General features: G+C 47.6%; 1 protein-coding gene across 2 annotated transcripts in view; it reads left to right on the forward strand.

The window, feature by feature from the left end:
• Positions 1 to 14,495: 14,495 nt before the first annotated feature.
• TAB1 (TGF-beta activated kinase 1 (MAP3K7) binding protein 1) overlaps positions 14,496 to 21,926 on the forward strand; it is a 37,667-nt gene continuing 30,236 nt past the window's right edge. For both annotated transcript variants that reach the window (XM_049885196.1, XM_049885197.1), the window contains exon 1: positions 14,496 to 14,551. In XM_049885196.1, the coding sequence (XP_049741153.1) occupies positions 14,519 to 14,551 (33 nt within the window). In that variant the 5' untranslated portion in view covers positions 14,496 to 14,518. The remainder of the gene's footprint in view (positions 14,552 to 21,926) is intronic.

Here is a 21,926-nt window from a genome sequence, read left to right on the forward strand (position 1 = left end):
GGGCCCAGTTGGAGAATGCATCTTAAAACTGCTGAAACGGGAAAACTGAAAGTTTTTTGTTTTGTTTGCATCCTAGGCCAGAGGAGGGAATTTGCTTGAGGAAGATCCTCCCCTTGTTTTAGAAAGGCCTCCTCGGTGGCCCCCTCGGTTAAGCAGGTGTGAAGTGAGAGCCTCCCATTGTTCTTGGGGAGCCAGTAGCTTTAGACTACAATGCTAAATATTCTGTTTCGTTGTAGAAACTGGGTCTGTTAGTTAAAGAAATGAAGCTTTTTAATAATCTAGATTTTGGACAGCTCTATGGAGACTTGGAAGAAAGGCCTGGAGATCTACTTCCAAAAGATCACAGCCCTTGAAAACCCTATGGAGCACAGTTCTATGACACACATGGGGTCGCCATGAGTCAGAAATGACTCCACAGCAACAGGTTTGGAAACTGTGTGTGTGTGTGTGTGTGTGTGTGTGTGAGAGAGAGAGAGGGAGAGATTTCACCATTTGCCTACAGGAGGGCAGGCCTGACCTTTCCTGAACTACTGGAGGGAGGCTTCCTAGGTCTTGCAACGAGGAGGTTGACCAGGCCTGTGGTGGGGGTGAGTTTCTCCCCCAAAGATAACGAATATTTCCACCATCAACGCTTCCGGAGCAGAAGCTGAAGCAGGCTTTGGACCAGAGGCCAGGATTTCTGCTCTGCCCGAGGTGGAGGGTGTTGGGGTCTGCACACTAGTGAGTGGCGACACAGACAAGGGCACTCAAGCTCTTGAGAGGTGGGCTAGTCCCTGCACTGTGGCTAGTGGGGCTAGGAAGAGAGACAGCTGGTGCTCTCCCTAAGAGAAAACCCAGACTTAGGATTTGGCAGCAAGGGCCTCCAGCTTATATCCATCTTCTGTTTTCCTCAAGGAGCCCTGGCGGTATGGCGTTAAAGTGCTGGACTGCTAACCAAAAGGTTGGTGGTTAGGAACCACCAGCCACTCCATGGGAGAAAGATGTGACAGTCTGCTTCCATAGAGATTTGAAAAAAAAACCCCAACTCTTTGCCTCAAGTCAATTCCAACTCATAGCCACCCTATAGAACAGGGTAGAACTACCCCACAGGGTTTCTGAGGAGCAGCTGGTGAATTCAAACTGCCAAACCTTTTGATTAGCAGCCAAGCTCTTAATCACTGTGGTACCAGGGCTCCTTGCATAGAGATTACAGCCTTGGAAACCCTATGGGGTCGCCGTGAGTCGAACTGATTTGACAGCAGTGGGAGTCTTGGGGGCTATCCCCAAACGATCAGTAAGGTTCTGCCAGGCTGGTCGTAATTGTGTTTCAGGGAATTTGGAGAGGGTGCTGAGCCCAGAGAAGTCATCCTGGGGGCTGAAGAGGCCAACAGACAGCAGGAGATGACCCATCTCTGGGGAGTAGAACAGTGGTCCTGAGGAAGGGAGGTTGCCCAGGTGACCAGTGACAACCGGGTAGAGCAAAGGACAGGAAGTATTGCTCTGGGATTCCCGGAAGTCATCTGGGGAATCAAACTCTGGGAAAAGCTGGTCTCACCACTGGGGCCTCAGGCTGTTTCCATTTGTGTGTTAAAGAGCAGAGTAGACCCCTGGCTTCAGGCTGTTGTTTGCCAGCGAGTTAATTCCAACTCTTAATGATCCTATGGGACAGAGTAGAGAGCCGCCTCATGGGGTTTCCAAGGCTGTAATCTCTATGGAAGCAGACTACCACATCTTTCTCTTGTGGAGCAGCTGGTGGGTTCGAACTGCTGACCTTTCAGCTGGCAGCCGAGTGCGGCGGCAGATAGAAGGCAAGAAAACAGGCCCCTCTTGTGATGAGTGCCTGGACATTGCGACTGTAAACTGGAAGACAACTTCCCAATTATTATTGAAAAACCTTAAAAATGTGCATTTTCTGTGACCTGACAAAACCTCTCCCAGGAGTTTATTCTAAGGGCAAAGAAAGGTTGCCCCATGCTATGGATTAAATTGTGTCTCCCCCCCCCAAATATGTATTGGAATCCTAACTCCTATACCTGTGGATATAACTTGGAAATAAGGTTTTATTTGTTATGTTCATTAGACCATAACTGAGTAGGGAGGGTTCTAAATCTAATCATTTCTGAGTTATAAAAGAGCAGATTAGACACAGAGACACACACAGGGGGAGACAAAGGACAAATGACATGTGAGGAACATCTACAAACCAAGGGACCCAGGAACATCTGGGGCAAAACATGCCATCTTTGTTTTTTAAAAAAAAAAAGAGACCTCTTAATGAAATTCAGCATTTCCTTTACTTAGGAACGTAGGCAACAAACCACAGTAGAACTAGCAGTATCTGTGGCTTTATTGCCAATCAAAACTCAGCTGTTACAAAGCTCTTGAGCCCGAGTCACTACTTCAAAATCACACAGTTATTAGATCTAATTTGAGAGCTTATTATTAAATGCATTGATGAGGAGCTATTGTTTTTGTTGTTAGGTGCTGTCAAGTCAGTTCCAACTCATAGTGACCCTATGTACAACAGAACAAAACACTGCCCTGTCCTGCACCACGCCCACAATTGTTGTTATGCTTGAGCCCATTGTTGCAGCCAGTGTCTCAATTCATCTCTTCCAGGGTCTTTCTCTTTTTCGTTGACCCTGTACTCTGCCAAGCATGATGTCCTTCTCCAGGGACTGATCCCTCCTGACAACATGTCCAAAGTATGTAAGATGTAGTCTTGCCATCCTTGCTTCTAAGGAGCATTCTGGTTACACTTCTTCCAAAATAGATTTGTTAGTTCTTTTGGCAGTCCATGGTATATTCAATATTTTTCGCCAACGCCACAATTCAAAGATGTCAACTCTTCTTCAGTCTTCCTTATTCATTGTCCAGCTTTCACATGCATATGATGCGGCTAAAAACACTGTGGTTTGGGTTAGACGCACCTTAGTCTTCAGGGTGACATGTTTGCTCTTCAACACTTTGAAGAGGTCCTTTGCAGCAGATTTGCCCAATGCAATGCATCTTTTGATTTCTTGACTGCTGCTTCCATGGCTGTTGATTGTGGATCCAAGGAAAATGAAATCCTTGACAACTTCGATCTTTTCTCCGTGTATCATGATTTTGCTCATTTGTCCAGTTGTGAGGATTTTTGTTTTCTTTATATTGAGGTGCAATCCATACTGAAGGCTGTGGTCTTTGATCTTCATTAGGAAGCGCTTCAAGTTCTCTTCACTTTCAGCAAGCAAGGTTGTGTCATCTGCATAACGCAGGTTGTTAATGAGTCTTCCTTTGATCCCGATGCCCCATTCTTCTTCATATAGTTCAGCTTCTCAGATTATTTGCTCAGCATACAGATTGAATACGTGTGGTGAAAGGATACAGCCTTGACAGACATCTTTCCTGACTTTAAACCAGGCAGTATCCTCTTGTTCTGTCTGAACAACCGCCTCTTGACCTAAGTAAAGGTTCCTCATGAACACAATTAAGTGTTCTTTAATTCCTATTCTTCACAAAGTTATCCATAATTTGTCATGATCCAGACAGTCGAATGCCTTTGCATAGTCAATAAAACACAGGTAAACATCCTCCTGGTATTCTCTGCTTTCAGCCAGGATCCATCTGACATCAGCAATGACATCTCTGGTTCCACGTCCTCTTCTGAATCCGGCTTGAATTTCTGGCAGCTTCCTGTCAATATACTGCTGCAGCCACTTTTGAATGATCTTCAGCAAAATTTTACTTGCATGTAATATTAATGATATTGTTTGATAATTTCCACATTAGGTTGGATCATCTTTCTTGGGAATAGGCATAAATAAGGATCTCTTCTAGTTGTTTGGCTAGGTAGCTATCTTCCAAATTTCTTGGCAAAGACGAGTGAGTGAGCACTTCCAGCACTGCATCCATTTGTTGAAACATCTCAGTTAGTATTCTGTCAATTACTGGAGCCTTATTTTTTGCCAGTGCCTTCAGTGCAGTTCGGACTTCTTCCTTCAGTACCATCAGTTCCTGATCATATGCTACCTCCTGAAATGGTTGAATGTCGACCAATTCTTTTTGGTATAATGACTCTGTGTATTCCTTCCATCTTCTTTTGATGCTTCCTGCATCTTTTAAGAAGAAACAGCTGCAAACATCCATTAATAATCGGAACCTGGAGTGTATAAAGTATGAATCTAGGAAAATTGGAAATTGTCAAAAATGAAATGGAAAGCATAAACGTCAATATTCCAGGCATGAGTGAGCTGAAATGGACTGGTATTGGCCATTTTGAATCAGACAACCATAGGGTCTCCTATGCCAGGAATGACAACTTGAAGAGGAATGGCATTACATTCATCATCAAAAAGAACAATTCAAGATCTATCCTGAAGTACAACGCTGTCAGTGATAGGGTTACATCCATAGCTTTACATGGAAGACCAGTTAATACGACTATTATTCAAATTTACTCACCAATCACTAAGGACAAAGATGAAGAAATTGAAGTTTTTACCAACTTCTGCAGTCTGAAATTGATCGAACATGCAATCAGGATGCACTGATAATTACTGGTGATTGGAACTCAAGAAAGTTGGAAACAAAGAAGAAGGATCAGTAGCTGGAAAATAAGGCCTTGGTAATAGAAATGATGTCACAGAGCACATGACAGAATTTTGTAAGACCAACGACTTCTTCATTGCAAATACCTTCTTTCACCAACATAAACGGTGAGTATACACATGGACCTCGCCAGATGGAACACACAGAAATCAAATTGACTACATCTGTGGAAAGAGATGATGGAAAAGCTCAATATCATCAGTCAGAACAAGGCAGGGGGCCGACTGTGGAACAGACCATCAATTGCTCATATGCGATTCAAGTTGAAACTAGAGAAAATCAGAGCAAGTCCATGAGAGCCAAAATACGACCTTGAGTATACCCCATCTGAATCTAGAGACCACCTCAACAATCGATTTGATGCTTTTAACACTAATGACCAAAGACTAGATGAGCTGCGGAATGAAACCAAGGACATCATCCATGAAGAAAGCAAGAGGTCACTAAAAAGACAGGAAAGAAAGAAAAGACCAAAATGGATGTCAGAAGAGACTCTGAAACTTGCTCTTGAATGTCAAGTAGCTAAAGCAAAAACAAGAAATGATGAAGTAAAAGAACTGAACAGAAGATTTCAAAGTGCAGCTCTAGAAGACAAAGTAAAGTATTATAATGACATGTTCAAGACCCGGAGATAGAAAACCAAAAGGAAAGAACACGCTCAGCATTTCTCAACGCGAAAGAACTGAAGAAAAAATTCAAGCCTCAAGTTGCAATCCTGAAGGAGCTATTACAATAGCACAATTTTTAAACATATTTTAATTTATGTATTTCAGTATAATTACCTGGTATCTTCACAATGAGATACTACGTAGAAAGTAAAAACTTTATTGTAGAAGAGTAATGAAATAAAAAAATGTTCAAATTATCATATTCAGAGGAAAAAAGATTATAAAATGATATGCAAAGTAATATCCAATTTTTATAAAAGAAAATTATATAATGCCCTCAGTCTGTGGGACAGGAAGCCCACTCCGCTGTCTTGTGCCAGTCTCCTGGTTCTGCTGGTGCCATTTCGCTGCCTCTGGACGCTGCTGTGCTTGCAGCCGCTTCTCACATCTTGCCACCGTCTCCAGTGTTACAGCTCTCTCTGTCTCCTGGCTCTAGCAGGTTCTCAGCACAGGAACCCTGGGTCCAAAGGACATGCTTCACTCCAGACTCTTCTTGATAGTAGTGAGGCTCCCCCCTCAAGCCCTAGGATTGGCTCTTTTTAAGCCTAGCGGGATGGCAAAACTGACCAATCTCTCACAAGGGTTCCGTGCACCTTAGTTGAATTAGCAGACTGTCCAATCCCCACAAGGATTCCATGTGCCTTATTTGCATAGTCCTACCCAATCGTTTTGTGAGAGTTACAAGACCATGGCCAAAAAAGCCATATAAAAAGAGAAATCCATTACCCTGCATCACCTGAGGTCACACAGGCAGTAAGTGGCTGAGTGGGATTGAACCAGGTCTCTTTGAGTCCAGAGTCCACGTTCTATCACTGTCTGTAATGGCCTGCTGCAGAGTTTAAAAAAAAAAAAACCCAGAGTAGGCACTCAATAAAAGTTTGTTGAATGAATGACCTAATGAGTGGTGGCCAAGCTGATACTTAAACCCTTGTCTTTCTTTGTCCATAGCTCTCTGGATGCTCAGGAAAGACACCATTTGCCTACTTGGATCGTCTTCCAGGAAACTCCCTTTCCTCTGGGCTCCTGAAGCCTGGGGCAGGTGGTGGGAGCCCAGGGTGCTAGCGAGGGCTCTGGCGTGTCTGGAAGCAGAGGCCTTGTCTCTACGAGCTGCCAGGTGGAGAAGCAGCCTGCCGAGCAGATGGGCAACCCCAGGCACTGAGCGGGCCTCAGGAAAGGCCTGCCTCCCTGTGGCATCCCTCAGAAACAAGGGGCCTCCAGATACAGAACTGAGGAGCAGGCTTGGAAGGGTGGCCAAAACTGGGCCCCAGCCTAGAGATGGCTGGCCAGATTTGTCCTGCCTGGATATCCTCCAGGGGGTTGAGCTGAGAGAAATAAGCTGGGATGGATTTTCATGAGACAGAGCATTGGCTGGAGTGCAGCTGCCACAGACAGGAGCTGGCAACCAGGCCTGAGAAGGGAGACCACCCATGTTCAAGCCATTGGGCGGAGGCAGGAGCATATAAACCCCCTTCTCCTGGAATCTGTGCCCTCTCTTCACACTTGGCGGGAGAGGCTCCTCTGAGCAATTTTCAGGGATTCAGCAGAGAAGACAAATCCACCTGGGGCTCAAGGGTCTGGTTCAAATGGTGGCTGTGCCTCATTCCAGCTGGTCATCTCCCCTCCCTGGGCCTCAGTTTCCCTCTCTGTAATAATACTACCACCTTGCCTTTTACAGTTAAAACATCTTTGCACACATCCTCCAGTATATTATAAACCCCGTAACAACCTTGTGAAGTAGGTATTATGGTCCCACTTTAGAGGAGGGGACTGAGGCCTAGGGAGGATGTGACTTCCCCAAGTTCATGAAGCAAGAAAAGTCGGGGAGCCAGGATCAGAGGAAGACTAGTTCAGTGCTTTTCCTGCTAAGCCCGCAGTGGCTTCAAACCCAAATTCTCAGATGTCTTCAAATGTTTAGTTGCTGCTAAAGATGTTCCCACTGGTACAGAGTAGGGGTCACAAGGGCAGCCTCTGAAGTCAAAGGGGCTCCACCTTCCTAGCTGTGTGACCTTGGGCAAGTGACCTTACCTCTCTGCACCTCAGTTTTCATGGCTGTAAAATGGGGATCGTGTGCCAGTTGCTGGCCTTGTGGATCCACCCTCTGTTCCTGCCGAGGCCACACTTCCTGTGGGCTGGTCCCAACCAGTGGCTGAGCACCAGGGCCTAATGTGGCCAGTGCCTGTGAGATGCAGGGCCCCTTTAAGGAGTGGCTTTGGCTAGGGGACTCCTCGGTCACCTTGACCAACACTTTCCTAGGACTGATCCACCATCTGAGTCTCTTCCCACCTGTTTTGGGTTGGATTGTGTCCCATAAAAAGATAGGTTGATGTCCTAACCCCTGATGCCTGTGACCGTGACCTTGTTTGGAAATAGGGTCTTTAAATCTGTCTCTGAAGAAGTACAGTCAGAATGCTCATTAGAAGCAAGTAGGGTGAGACTCCATCTCACATACTTGGGACAGGTTATCAGGAGGGACCAGTCCCTGGAGAAGGACATCACCATGCTTGGTGAATGAGGGTCAGTGAAGAAGAGGAAGACCCTCAATGAGATGGATTGACAACAGTGGCTGCAACAATGGGCTCAAATATAGCAATGATGGTGATGAGTTAGAACCAACTCAGTGGCACCTAATGACCACAACGATCTTTATAGAAGGATACCAACAGGCCTTTCTTATGTGGCACGGGTGGCTGGGTGGGTTTGAACCGCCAACCTTTAGGTTAGTAGTTAATCTTGAATCATTTGTGCCACCCAGGGACCTAGACTCCGATATGAATGGTGTCCTCATAAAAGAAGAGGAGAAACAGAGACAGACACGAGGGAAGATGGTCACATGAAGATAGGGGCAGAGATTGGAGCGGTCTACAAGCCAAGGAATACCAAGGACCGCCACGTGTCACCAGGACAGGTTCTCCCTCAGAGCCTTAGAAGAACTCAACATGGCCAACACCCTGATTTCAGACTTCTGGCCTCCAGAACTCAGACAAAAAGTTTCTATTTTTATAAGCCACTGAGTTTGTGGTACTTTGACACAGCAGCCCTTGGAAACAGTTCTTGCACAGGGTCAGGCCTGCATGGTGGACTAACGATGCTCCTCCCCCCTTCCTTTCACAGGTATCTCCCCAGTTAAATCCTGTCTTGGTGTCTGCTGCTCGGAGATCTGAATTACCCCTACCAGCACCATCCACACAGGGACCCAGCATACGAAGCAAGAGACCCAGCACATAGAGCAGCCTGACATTCACTTAGCCCCTGATGAACTTCATTCATTTATTTATGTAGCATCTGCTGTGTATTAAACTCTGGGGCTGCAGAGATGATGAAAACCGAGTCCCCCCTTCCAGGAGGTCACAGGCAGACTGAGCAGACCAACGTGAACACAGCAGCAGTGCCCAGAGAAATCAAGGGGCACGACACAGGGTGAGGATTCTGGAAAGTATCTTCAGGGAGTAACTCAGGAGCAACAAAAAGCTGCGGATGGGAAGACACCTCAGTCTCTCCGCACTACCCACAGTCCATCCTGTCTGCAGCAGTGGGGGTGATCGTCTAAAAGTCAGAGCTGATCGTGTCCTTCCCAGCTGCCCTGCCACTTTGGAGGACATCCAGACTCCTGTGGGGGTGCACAAAGAGCCACTGATCTGGCTCCTTTTGCTGCTCCAGCCTTAGCTTTTGACACCCTCCCCTCTGCCCCCAACTTCATCAACAGTCGAGCCAGACGGACCATCCCATCACTTCTGAGCCCTTACGTGCTGCGCTGTCGCCCGCCACCAGCTCTTTGCTCTTGCTGGTACCTCTGCCTGGGACACCCTCCCTTTTCATGTCACATGACCATCTCCTATGCAACCTTCAGGCCTCAGCTAAGATGTCACTTCCTATGAGAAGCCCTTCCTGATTTCCTAAGTCAGAGGTAGGTGGCCCTCCCTTGGGTCTCCTAGCCCTGTCCCAGCCCTTACGGCACTGCTCTGCCAGAGCCTGGCTCCTTGCCTCTCTCCCCACTGGGCTGTGAGCTCCCTGAGGCCAAGAACTGTGTCCGACATCTGTATTTTTCATTGTTCGTGACGAAAATGTCCAAACATTCACCAAAAGAGAGAGAATGGCATACCCATCACTCCAGATTCCACAGCCAGCAAGATTTCTTTTTTTCCTTTGATAAAGAATTGTAAAGCAAACTACCTCCCCCACACGCATATTTTCATGTGATTCTGTAAGAAATTTACTAAAGAATCTTTATACGAATGAATGGCCGTTCATTGCAGAACGATTTATAATAGCCCCAAACTGGAAACAAGCTTATTATCTATCTGCAAATGGATGGTTTACCCAGACAAATGCTATGATGCATCCATTAAAACCATCCGTACCAAGACCATGCAGCCACATGGCAAAATGCTTGTGAGCAAGGAAAGGAAACCTAGGAAGGCAGAGTCTGGACCAAGATGGGGCCCATGCTGTCATTCGGCACCCAGAAAAAAACACCCGCCCAGAACAGAGAGGGCAAAAAGGAAGAGGATCTCCTTTGGAAATAGTCTTCAGCATCCTATGTCATCTTTAGTTGATATCTGCAAGCCAGAGCTGTTGCTGCTGCAGCCAAACAAAGGATTGACTGGAATCTGCTGGCCTGTGGGGCGCTGGCTGCAGGCGTAGAAAGCCTCATTGAAGACCTTATCAGGCGGTATTTTATGACTAGGGGTCTCTGGCCTTGTGCGCAAGGCCCTTCTCAGCTCCCAGAAGGCGGCCCGACCCCTGCGACTAAGCGCTCTAGGCTGTGTGTTCTACTGGCGCCTGGGTTTGGAAAGGTCATGGTGCAGGGCCGCGGAGATATCTGATGTTCTGGGCTGCGTGTGCACAGCGGTGCATGGGAGATCCTCACCCACTCCAGGCTGCCCCCCATCCGGGCACCCATGCTACAGCCCAGAGCACACTCCGGCTGTTTAAACAGTAATCGAGGTTGGTAGTCGTGGCATCTTTGTTCTTTTGGCGGGGACGTGTCTTGGATTGATTGCAGACCCCAGGCTGACACACGCTTGTTCCGAGGCCATTTTACAGCTTGGTTTCCAGGCATGGCATCCCCATGGAGGGGAGAATTGGAGGGGTGTCCACAGTAGACTGCCTGTCTCCATCCTGCTAAGAGGAGGCACAGACTTACAGTTGGTCTTCCAAGTGTTGTGTGGTGCTGAGCTCTGTGTTCTCCCCTTGCTTCCTGGAAAACCAGATCAGAGGGATATTGGAGGCAGGGCCCCCCACACTGCATTGTTTGAGGGAGGGGTTAGGTATGGAAAAAGGGGTGGGTATGGGGCCAGGGGCCACAAGTTAGAGTTGCAGCTCTCCTCTAAATCACTCAGAGACCTTGGGCCTGTCTGTGCCTCAGTTTCCTCATCTACCAAAGTGTCCATGAATGGCTGTGGCTGTCCGACTCTTCAACCAGTTCGATGCCACCAACATTTGCTGAGCAGCTCCTCTGGGCCTGAAGACCAGGGCTGAGTTGCCACAGTTCCAGTCTTCTAAGTCCTGGTCCCTGAAACCATAGTTACGGTTTTAAATAATCAAAGGTGATGGAGAGTGATTCATGGCATAGGGATTTCATCTGATAGGAGTCTTGAAGAGTGAGCAGAGGTTCACCAGGTGGGCAGGTGTGGGAAAGGCATTCTAGGCAGCACAAACGAGATTTACAGAGGCATGGAAGCAGGGAATGATATGGTTGTTTGGGAAACTATAAGTGGTTATGCTGAGGCTGAGCTGTGAAGGGCCTTCTAGGGTCTGCTTACCTCACAGGGTTGCCAGGAAATGCCTTGGAGTTAGAAGACCTGAGTTCAAATCCCAACATCTATTTTTTGGGTGGCTCACTGAACTGGAATTTCCTGCTTTATCAAATAAGCGGGATAATACCTGCCTTACGAGGTTGGAATGAGACATAAATAAGTACATGGTTAAAAACTACCTGGTATACACCAGGTGCTCAATGTGGGTTTATTAAATCTGTAGAAAATGAAATTGTACTTTCACTTAAAGCACAATAAAGTTTTTTTTTTTTTTTAATTAAATTGTAGTCTGAATATAACAAACATTGGTGCCTACCACAGGTCAGGTCTTTCCATGGCATCTCATTTAATCCTCATACTCCCTTTTTACAGAGGGGAATACTGAGGCCCAGGGAGAGGAGGTTGCTTGTTCAAGAGCACTCAGGTGACAGGATATGGAGCAGGGATTAGAATGGAGGGGGTTGAGCTCCAAATCTTTATTTTTTCCAGGCTTTCCTTCAACAGACAAACCACCTGCCCCTTTTCCTCCTCCCTTCTTCATGGCGGATACTGCTCACAGCCTCCTGGTTCCCATTCTCCAATCCTGCTCTGGTAATAGATCCCATTTGTAGCTGGGCACGTTATCGGTCAGTCCAAAGCCTACATTTCCTGGCCTCCCTTGCAGCTAGATATGGCCATGGGGCTAGGTTGTAGCCAACGAGGCATAAGTAGAAGCATCATGGGGAACCTCCAGAAGTCTCCTTAAAAGGAAAGAGACACATCTTGCAAATAAATGTTTAATTTTAAAAAAAGGAAAGGGAGGGAGGTGTCATCTTCCTACCTTCCTCCTACCTGCTAGCTGAATTAAGACAAAATGGCTAGAGCAGCCATCCTGAGTCATGTGGTGCTATGTTGGTAGGACAGCAAAATGATGAGTCACCATCCCAGCCCTGGGCTCGCTCCCACCCCTACCCTCTATCTTCTGAATCAACTCTTCTGTATTAAGCCTTCCCTTCAGCGTTCAAACAGACTCAAGTTTAGGTCCTTCCAAACTAAAAGAAAACCTTCTCTCAATCCCACATCCCCTTCCATGTTCCCTTTTCTGTCTCTTCCTTGTCACAGTTCACCAACTGGGAAGAACCACCTACTCTTAGGTCTCCATGTCTCCATTTTCCAGCCATCTCTCAACTCACTGGATTTAGGCTTCTGTCCTACATCCTGAGGAGCCCTGGTGGTGCAGTGGTTAAGTGCTCAACTACTAATCAAGAGGTGTGCAGTTCAAACCCATCAGCTACTCTGCACAGGAGAAAGATGGGGCAGTCTACTTCTGTAAAGATTTACAGCCTTAGAAACTCTATGGGGCAGTTCTACTCTGTCCTACAGGGTGACTATGAGTTGAAAAAACCTGACAGCAGTGACGGTTTTTTTTTAGGTCCTACATCCTACCTGAACTGCCTGGGCCAAAGGCCTCTGGACCACTAACTCTAATGGGCTTTCTTCTGCTCTCTTCTAACTAGAGCTCTCACAAGCATCTCACGCTGTTGCCCACACCCTCCTTAGACACTCCTCACCATGTCTTTGCCTCTGCTCTGAGCTCCAGTCCCCTCTATCCAACAATTGACTTCTCTACTTACATGTCTCAAAAACACCTCTAACTCAATGAGTTCAAATAGAACTCATTCATGGTCATTCCCTTCTCACTCCCCCAAACCTAGATGCTCTTGCCAGAAATATGGGAGATATCTTTGACACATTTCTTCCCATCACCACCCACAACTACTCCATCATCAAGCCCTGACAATTTCATCTCCTAAATAAAATCCACCCACTGCCATCAGCCATTTCGAACCACTAACATCTCTTGCCTAGAGCTATTACAATATTCCCCTAACTGGCCTTTCTGCCTCCTTCCAATCTCCCTAAAAATATGTCTTGTAGGCAGTAGTCAAGGGGATCTTTCTACCAATAGAATCATGTCACTGGCTTGCTCAGAAGTCAGCAACTACGTCCTGGGGATGAGAAGTCAAACTCCTGCCTGGGGCCTGCATGCCCAGAGGCTGCCCCTTCACCCCCACCACATCACCTCACTCCTCCTCCACCTCTGCTCTAGTCACACCAGCCTTCTGGCAGTTTCTTGGGCCCACGCGCTCTCTCTTTCCTTGGTCTTTGCACTAGCTGTCCCCTCTGTCTGGCCAGCCCTTCCCTGTTAGCAGTTAACACCTGTTCAGATCTCAGCCCAAGCATGGCTTCCACAGACCGGGTCCTTGCCCCACACTCCCACGGCACTATCCATAAACATCTCCTTCCTAGTACTTAACACCATTTGAAGTAACTTATGTATAAAAATGTTGTCCTCTCCAATTAAAATGTTAGCTTTGATGGCCTGTTTTGCTTGCTGTGTTATGCCCTGTGCCCACTATAATGCCAGGCATGATCACTCAAGGAGTATTTGTTGAGTGAATGAATGAACATGTACCCCCTGTTCCAGCTATTGTGTTCAGGTTGTTGTTGTTAGCTGTGGTCGGTCCAGTTGGCCCTGACTCATGGCGATCCCACGTACAATGGAAAAAAAGCCCACGTGGTTGTGCACGATCCCCACGGTCAGTTGTGAATCAGACCATTGTGATCCATAGGGCTTTAATCGGCTGATTTTTGGAAGTAGTTCACCAGGCTTTTCTTCCTAGCCTGTCAGCTCCGCTGAAACCTGTTCAGCATCACAGCAACATGCAAAGCTCCCATGACAGATGGGTGGTGTTTGTGCGTAAAATGCAGATGGGTTCTCCTGCGTGAAAGGCGAGAATTCTACCACTAAACCACCAGTGCCTCAGGAGGAGGCTTATAACAGTTACAAACAAGCATTTTAAAGGAAGATTTAAAAGGTAATGCAATAAGAAGTTACACTATGGAGATCATAAAAGCCAAAGGATGCTTGTGACTTTGGATAAAATTCCCAAAGGCACCAGTTGTTGTTAGTTGCCATCCTGTTGGTTCCCACTCCTGGAGACCCCATGTGTGCGAAGTAGAACTGCTCCATAGGGCTTTCAAGGCTGTGACCTCTCGGAAGCAGATCGCTAGTTGTTTCTTTTGAGGTGCCTCTGAGTGGGTTCGAACCACCAACTTTTTGGCTAGTAGTGTGCGTTTAGCCATTTGCACCACCCAAGGACTCCAAAGGGGGTATACTACATGGATTCACAAAATACGGGGACCCTAATCCAGGGATTTAGAAGTTTCATTTGAAAGGTACCCCTGAGAAAGTGCGCAAATAGAGACGGGTGAGAGGCAATCATATAAGGATGGGAGGGCGGTTTGTAAAATGTAGGGGTACAATAAAGCCTTCTTTTAAATTTCCCCCGGAGGGAAAAAAGTAGGAAAGCAAGTGCGCCTGCGCACACGGTCCGCCACGGCCCTAACTGACAACGGCCGTAGGGTGGCGCTGGGCGCATGCTCCCTGGCAATGCAGTCGTCCTCGCCTCCTTCAGGCCGCTCTAGCCGCTCTTCTCGCCTGCTCTGCCGGGAGGCGGGAGCGCCCGCGGGGGTCCCTCCAAGATGGCGGCGCAGAGGAGGAGTCTGCTGCAGAGTGTGAGGAACCGACCCGGTCTCTGGGCTGGGGGTAGGGGGTCCGGGGACGCCTGTTTGGTCCAGGAGCGACTCCCTCTCCGCTTTTGGACCTCCTTCCTCTCCCGGGCGGGGTGTGGCCGCTTCCCTCCCCTCTCCCGCGGCCGACCCCCTCATTCCCGGGGCAGGGGGCGCGCACTGGAGGTTCGGTCCTGCGCGTCCCGCGCGTGCGTCCTGCCCGGCCGGCGGCTGGGGTCACGGCCTTCCCGGTCAGAGCGCCTGCGGCCCCGGGGCTCCTCACTGCATTGCCGGCGCTCCCGGCCGGGCGTCGACGGTGGGACCGTTCTCGGAGCCGGCGGGGAGTGAGGCGCGCGGCAGCGGAAGGAGCCCGGGTTGTGAGCCCACCCGCCGCTCGGGGTAGTCGTGCAATAGTAGTAATAATCCTGGCAGCATCACTCATATACCGTTCACTACGTCCCAGGCATTGTGCTCATTGCGTTATGTTAGTAAATTTAATTTTCTTAGTACACCGATAAGGTACTATTTTTAGACCTGTTTTACAGTTGAGGAAACTGCGGCACAGAGAGGTGGTCATTTGCCCGAGGCCACACAGCTGGTCAGTGGCAGAGGCAGGAATCGAATCTGCGGTCTGAGTCCAGAAAAAGAAAAACCAAACCCATTGCCGTCGAGTCGAATCTGACCATAGCTACCCTGTAGGACAGAGTAGAACTGCCTCATGGAGTTTCCAAGGAGCACCTGGTGGATTCGAACTGCCGACCTTTGGGAAACCCTCTTAAACTCTAGGCTATAATGAAGGCATGACTGAGATAGTGGCCACCTGAGTTCTGGTCGTGACTCTGACTTACTGTGCCTCCTTCAGCTTCAGTTTCCTTATCTGTAAGCAGAGAGCAGAGCAGACCTGGAGTGGGAGGATTGTCCTGAGATCCCCCCTCTCCTGCAGCCTGGACACTCCTGGGTTTGGTGGTGATGTTGCCCTCCAGCCCCGGGCATCCTCCTGAGATGCATGTTCACAGATGCATATGTGCTCACATTGGCAACACAGGCTTATTCCCACCTGCCAGGACTGGGAAGCATCCTCTGGGTCCTGTCCAGTGTCCTAGGGTAAAATCACCACAAAGTTATAGTAGAGCAAGGAGAAAGACTTTATTTGGCATATGTTCCAAGAGGCAAAAGTAGGAAACGGACAAGCACGCTGCCAGAACCACGTCTGCCCGAGTCCAAGGAATGTTACAGAATCATCAGTATATATTAACATTAACATTACAGTGGGTAAAATCATTAAAAGTTTCACATTTTCACACATTGACTAAAAACTGCTAAATCACCATGATTCTGCATTTTGAATTGACTTTCTTAATAGCTACTGGTACAAATTTCGGTAATGACAGGAGGGTCTTCACTGGTCCAACAAATGTTACTGTTTGTTAAATGCTAATAGAAAAAGTAAGAGTGGAAAATGGGTGGGTCTTTTGTGCTCCGAATATGTAAAAGAGTCACTAAAAGATGTTTTTCAAGGTTGTTCTAGCTATTTTTTTTGTACCTCAAGGCCCAGTTGATGTGTCCTTCTGAGTCCAATTCATCTGGGCCACATTCTTTGTACTCAAGGACAGGGAATAATGGCTCCAATTTTAACTCCTAAGTTACGGGTCATGGATTGTTAGCTGTTGTTGGGTTAGCCCTCTACTCATGGCAGCCCCTGCACAGTGGTTTCGCTGCCCAGTCCTGCACCATCCTGTGATCGGTTGTTGATCGGACTGTTGTGATCCATAGGATTTTTATTGGCAGATTTTCAGAAGTAGATCACCAGGCCCTTTTCCTTAGTCTGTTTTAGTCTGGAAGCTCCACTGAAACCCGTTCGGCATCCTAACAACACGTAAGCCTTTTTCGACAGATGAGTGATAGTTGCACACGGGGTGCATTGGGTGGGAATCGAACCAGGTCCCCGGCGTGGAAGGCAGGATTCTACCACTGAACCACCACTTTCCCCATTGCCCTAGTTATGGCATTCTCGTAGTTGCCTGTGGACCTCTCTGGGTCCCATACTGGAAAGTGAACTCCTTGAAGATGGGGACTTGGGACCCCTTGCTTACTTTTGTTACAGCATCTACACTATTGTGTGCCGGGTACTCAATAAAAATTGGTGAAAAAATGAGTAAAGCATTTGTAGCCTGGCCCATTGCTTAGCCTTGGCCTTACGGATATGCAGCAGACATTGGCCCTCCTGCCATTGAGGGTCTTGAAGCATGGGGATTTGGGTGTGAGGGTGACCTTCACTGTTGCATGTTAATGGCAGGCTTTGTGTAGATTCTCTGGAAGCAGAGCCTTGTTCCAGATTGCTCCCTGGTGGGGACAGCTCTCTTCCCCTCCACACCAGAGGGCACTGGCTGCCCCTTTATTTTACTAAGGAGCCCTGGTGGTACAGTGGTTAAGCATTCAGCTGGTATCTGAAAGGTTGGCGGTTTCAACCCACTAGCGACTCTGCAGTGAGAAAGAGATAGCAGTCTCTTCTGTAAAGATTACAGCTTTGGAAACCCCATGGGGCAGTTCTGCTCTGTCCTATAGGGTTCTATGACTTAGAAACAACTTGATGGCAATGGGTTTTATTTTACTGCTGCTCAAGTCTGGCTTGTTGAGAAGTTGGTTGGGTATGGCTGGTACCCTCTGCTTTGTGAGCTCCTGGAGGGCAGTCCCCATTGTAGTAAGCATTCCGGAAACGCTTACTACCTGGATTATGATGTTGAGAGAGTGGCTGTGGAAGTGATAAGTGCTACAGGTAGACTTGTCTTGTTGAAGAGAGAGCGGCTGCCTGGGTTGTGCAGAGGGTGGGTGGCTCCCTTCTAGGCGTGATGGAGCCCAAGGAACTTGGGTTAGATAAAAGGTGAGCTTCACTAGCTCTCGTATGTGTTCTTGAGGGTAGTTGTGGAATCTTTCCTTGTACTTTTTAAAGATTGGATAAAGTTAGCTTTAAATACATATGTATTTAAAGACAGAGGCCATACAAGGCCCCTTCCTGCGACTTTCTCTAGTGATGATCTGGACATCCGTGCTCCGCAGAGGAGAGGGGCAGGCAGTGAGCAGGGCTGGCTGACCTGCCCTCCGTTGCTGAGTCTGGTGAGAGCAGCTGAAACGCCTTCATTCAGCAGATGGTCATGAGGGCTGCTGTCTGCGGTTCCTGGGCCTGAGGATATGAAGGTGACGATGTCCCCACCTTCACTGCACTGGCAGTCCAGCTTGGGAGAAGGAGCCGTGTGCCTCTTTCACAATGTGTTAGGCACGCTGGCGTCAGTGGACATCATGTGGAGTCTTGAGGAGGCAGCAGAAAGCTTTAAAGGCAGGTAGGGGTTTGCCAGGCAGAGGAGAGGAAGAACTTTCCAGGACAGTACTGCAAGGTTGTAAGTTGAGGCGCTGTGGAGTGGCCTGATTTGAGTGGTTCAGGAAGCTTTCCGGAAGGACTGGGAAGGGTGTGCTGGAACCAGATGGCAGAGTGTGTCAGGGAATGCCATCATGCGGAATTTCACCTTTCATCTCCAGGTAATGTGGCACCTTAGAGGGTCCTTCCAAGAAAAGGAGCTTTTGAAGACAGCACGTGTTCAGAAGAACCTGGGCCCCTTGACCATAGCAACTGGAAAGAGTAGAAAGGAAATATGGGGGCAGTGAGTTGACATTAATGGGGGAGAAGCAGTTGGTAAAAGGAGAGAATGGCGGCACAACTTGTTGAGAAGATACACAGCAGAGCATGCGCACATTCAGCAGTTTCTGCATTTACAATTTAGTGACATCGATTACATTCTCCAATAACAAAAAATAAAAAAGAACCTGGGCCCTTTGTAGCCAAATAAAATAGACTGTGAGTCCCATATGGCCTTGGGCAAGTTACTTAATATCTATCCCTCAGCCTCAGTGTCTCCCAGAGGACTCCCAGGAGTGTTGTTAGTATAAAATGAACTAAGACCTTACACTCCTGGAGTGATGTGGTCCAACTCCAGCCGTGAAATTCCACTTCAGTTCTGCCCTCAATCAACTCCAACTCTTCATTCCCTCCAAAGTCACTGAGCGCTCACTACCTGGCAAGTACAGTGCAGGTGCAGAGGAGGCTGCCCTCCTGGAGCCTATTTTTTAGCAAGGGAGACAATGAACAAATGAAGATTACAGGTAATGTAATAGTATCTGTATGTAGTCAGGCGGTGCTCGAGGAAGAATAGGCTGGCTTCAAAGACAGGGAATGGCAGAGGGGCCATTTGAGACCAGGTGGTAGCAGAATGCCTCTTAGCATTTGGTTGGAGACCTGATAAAGTGGGGGAGCGAGGCGTCAGGATGTGGGGAGGGAGAGTGGGCCTGCCTGAGGGAGCAGGGGTGCAGAGATCTGCTTGTTGGAGCCTCAAGGAGGCTGGTGTGGCTGGAGTGGAATGCCCTGAGGAAAGTGGTAGTAGCCAGGGTCTGAGGGAGCTGGGGGCCCTGCGGATCCTGGTACGGACTTAGGAGTCTAAGTGTCATGTGAAGCTCTCGGGTGGTTTTAGATAGGGGATGACATGATGAGATTTGTGATTAGAGAAAGCACACTCCGTTCGAGTGGTGAGCCTGAGTCGCTAGAGCCTCTCACAGTCATCCAGGAGTGAGGTGATCGTGGTGCCTTGCCCAGGGTGATGGCAGAGGAGTGGGGAGAAATATCAGCTCCTAACTGTATTTTAGTGGAAGAACAGGTATAGTTTGCTGGTAGATCAGACCTGGGGTGCGTGACAGGAAGAAGAGTCAAGGACAACTTCAGGGTTTCCATTTGAACATTAGTGGCTCCACTCACTGAGTTGGGGAACCCAGGAAGAAAAGCACATTGAGGGCAGAGGGAATCACTAGTCTGATTTTGCCTATACTGTTATTTCCCTGGTGGCGCAGTAGTTAAGCACTCGACTGCTAACTGAAAGGTCAGTGATTCAAACCCACCCGCCACTTGGTGGGAGAAAAAACCTGGCAGTCTGTTTCCGCAAAGATTACAGCCTAGGAAACCCTGTGGGGCAGTTCTGCTCTGTCCTGTAGGGTCACTGTAAGTTGGAATCGACTCAGTGGCACACAACAACATCATTTACCTAATTATAAAAAGACATTAACTTGAAATCATTTTGTTTTAATTAGACATGCTCTGAGCAATTTTACTTGTGGAATCATAGGTGCTAGCTATACATTTTTTCTTTTGTACATTAAAATAGGTGATGGCCATTGAAAGAAAGGCATCCATCAGACGGTTGCTTCCAGCCATCTTGTATGCTGTCAGTAGCCTAGTCCAGCTGCTCTAGCACACAGTAGTGCTCCACAGTTATTGGTAGCCCCTCTAAGGATGTATTAGGAGCATCTTTGTGATGGAAACATAGAGATCCTTTGATTAAAACCCTAGTGGAAGGGGAGGGAGTAGGGAGTGGAGTTGGTCCCAGAGAAGTGGGTCATCCAGAAAGACAGAGATGGCGGGAGGCATCAGGGCGTTTTAAGCTTTTTAGAGAGAAAGAACTGCTGTCCCCCACCCTGAGCCATCTTCCTGGGGCATTATTCTCCCTCTCTGAGCTTCCTCTAAGGAATTCGGATGCTTTCACCACAAAAACACTCAGCCTTTCATCCTATAATTTGATATTCAAGCTGTGGCCTGAATCTGGAGCTCTGCTTTGTCCATCTCTGCTGCCCAGGGGTTTGAGATGGGTCTCTGTGGGAGCTTTTATGGACAGTTTTTATGTGACATGGTCATATATGTTTTTGAGGGGCTAATTCTTACAGATACGTGCACATGGTGTTTGTAGACCCCATAAGGGGTTACATATAAATGGATCATGATAGAAAGTTTTCCTGCCAAAATATGAATTTTGGAAACTCCCTTACAAAATCAAGTCACAATTAGGCTTTTTGAAACAGCCTTCTATCATTTTTTTAATTAAATTTCCTGTGAGAAATTAATTTTTAACTTACCAAAGAGTTAAAATCCTCTGTGTTCACTGTTGTATGTGTTTAAGTGGGTCTGTGATGAGGCTGTGCTGAGCGTGAGACACCCCCTTCTCAGCTTCTCAGCCAACTTCAGTTCCCGGTGCTCAGGCGCCAAGTGCTCCCTTGCTGGAGGGCCTGGAGTTTGTGGGCGTAGGAGAAAGTATGCATCAGTGTGTGCAGGGGTGGAGAGGTGGGTGGTTTGTGTGAATAGAAAATACATGACCTTTCTGAAAATTATTCAGAAATGTGGAGGAAGGAAGCAAGAGACTTGGCAGTCGGGTAGGTTTTGTTAGGATCAGCAGTGGGTGCTTGGTATGGACAATGCCAGCTGGAGATGGAGAGAATTGGAGAATAGGATTGAAGCTCCTCCAGTCACAGCAGTAGGAGATGAATTCGGGGCCCTTGCCGAAACCAGGGAGGATCACATATTCTTCCATTCCCGCACTGGTAGCACCAGCCACAGCCGTATGTGTGTCAGAGTACACCTGGTGCTCCACAGGGTTTTCTTTTTTTTTTTTTAACTGTGTTGAAAATATACGTAAACCATATGCCATCTCAACAATTTCTACATGTATAATTCAGTAACACCCGATTAAATTTTTAAAGTTGTGGAGCTATTCTGTCTGTCCTTTTCTGAATTATTCCACCACCATTAACATGAACTCAATGCCCCTGAGCAAAAACCTCTCCTCCACAGCGTTTTCAGTGGTTCAGTTTTTCAGAATGGATCACCAGGTCTTTCTGGGTGGACTTGAACCTCCAACTTCTCAGTTAATAGTTGAATGTGTTAACTGTTTGCATCACCCAGGGACTCCCCACGCTGGTAGAACCTCCTGGAATTCTCCAGCCACTCGTTATTGATTGAATCCCTGAGGTGCTGTAGAGACTGCATTTCAGGCAGCTTCCATAGGTATCGGAGAAAGTATCCGTATGTCATCGGATCCATTAATTACAGGACACATCATTATTTTATATATACTGAAAAGAGAAGGGGGTGTCGCTGGTGGTAGAATTCTCGCCTTCCATGCAGGAGACCCAGGTTCATTTCTCAGCCAGTGCATCTCACACACACAGCTTCCAGATTAAGGTGGACTAGGATGAAAGGCCTGACGATCTACTTCTGAAAATCAGCCAATGAAAATCCTATAAAAAAGAAAGAAAAGAAGACCCTATGGATTGATAGAAATCAAAGTCCTAGAAAAGAACCTAGTCCTTAGTGCTAATAGCCTGTACAAGCCACGACCTCATCTCCCCTAAGACCAGAAGAACTAGATGGTGCCCAGCTACCGCTACCAACCATTGTGATCAGGGCCACAATAGATGGACCCTGATCGAACAGGAGAAAAATGCAGAACAGAACTCAGATTCTTCGAGAGTCCAGACTTAACTGGACCAGTTGAGACTCCCTGAGACTATT

This window comes from Elephas maximus, chromosome 4, assembly GCF_024166365.1.
Source record: "Elephas maximus indicus isolate mEleMax1 chromosome 4, mEleMax1 primary haplotype, whole genome shotgun sequence".
Lineage (NCBI taxonomy): Eukaryota > Metazoa > Chordata > Mammalia > Proboscidea > Elephantidae > Elephas > Elephas maximus.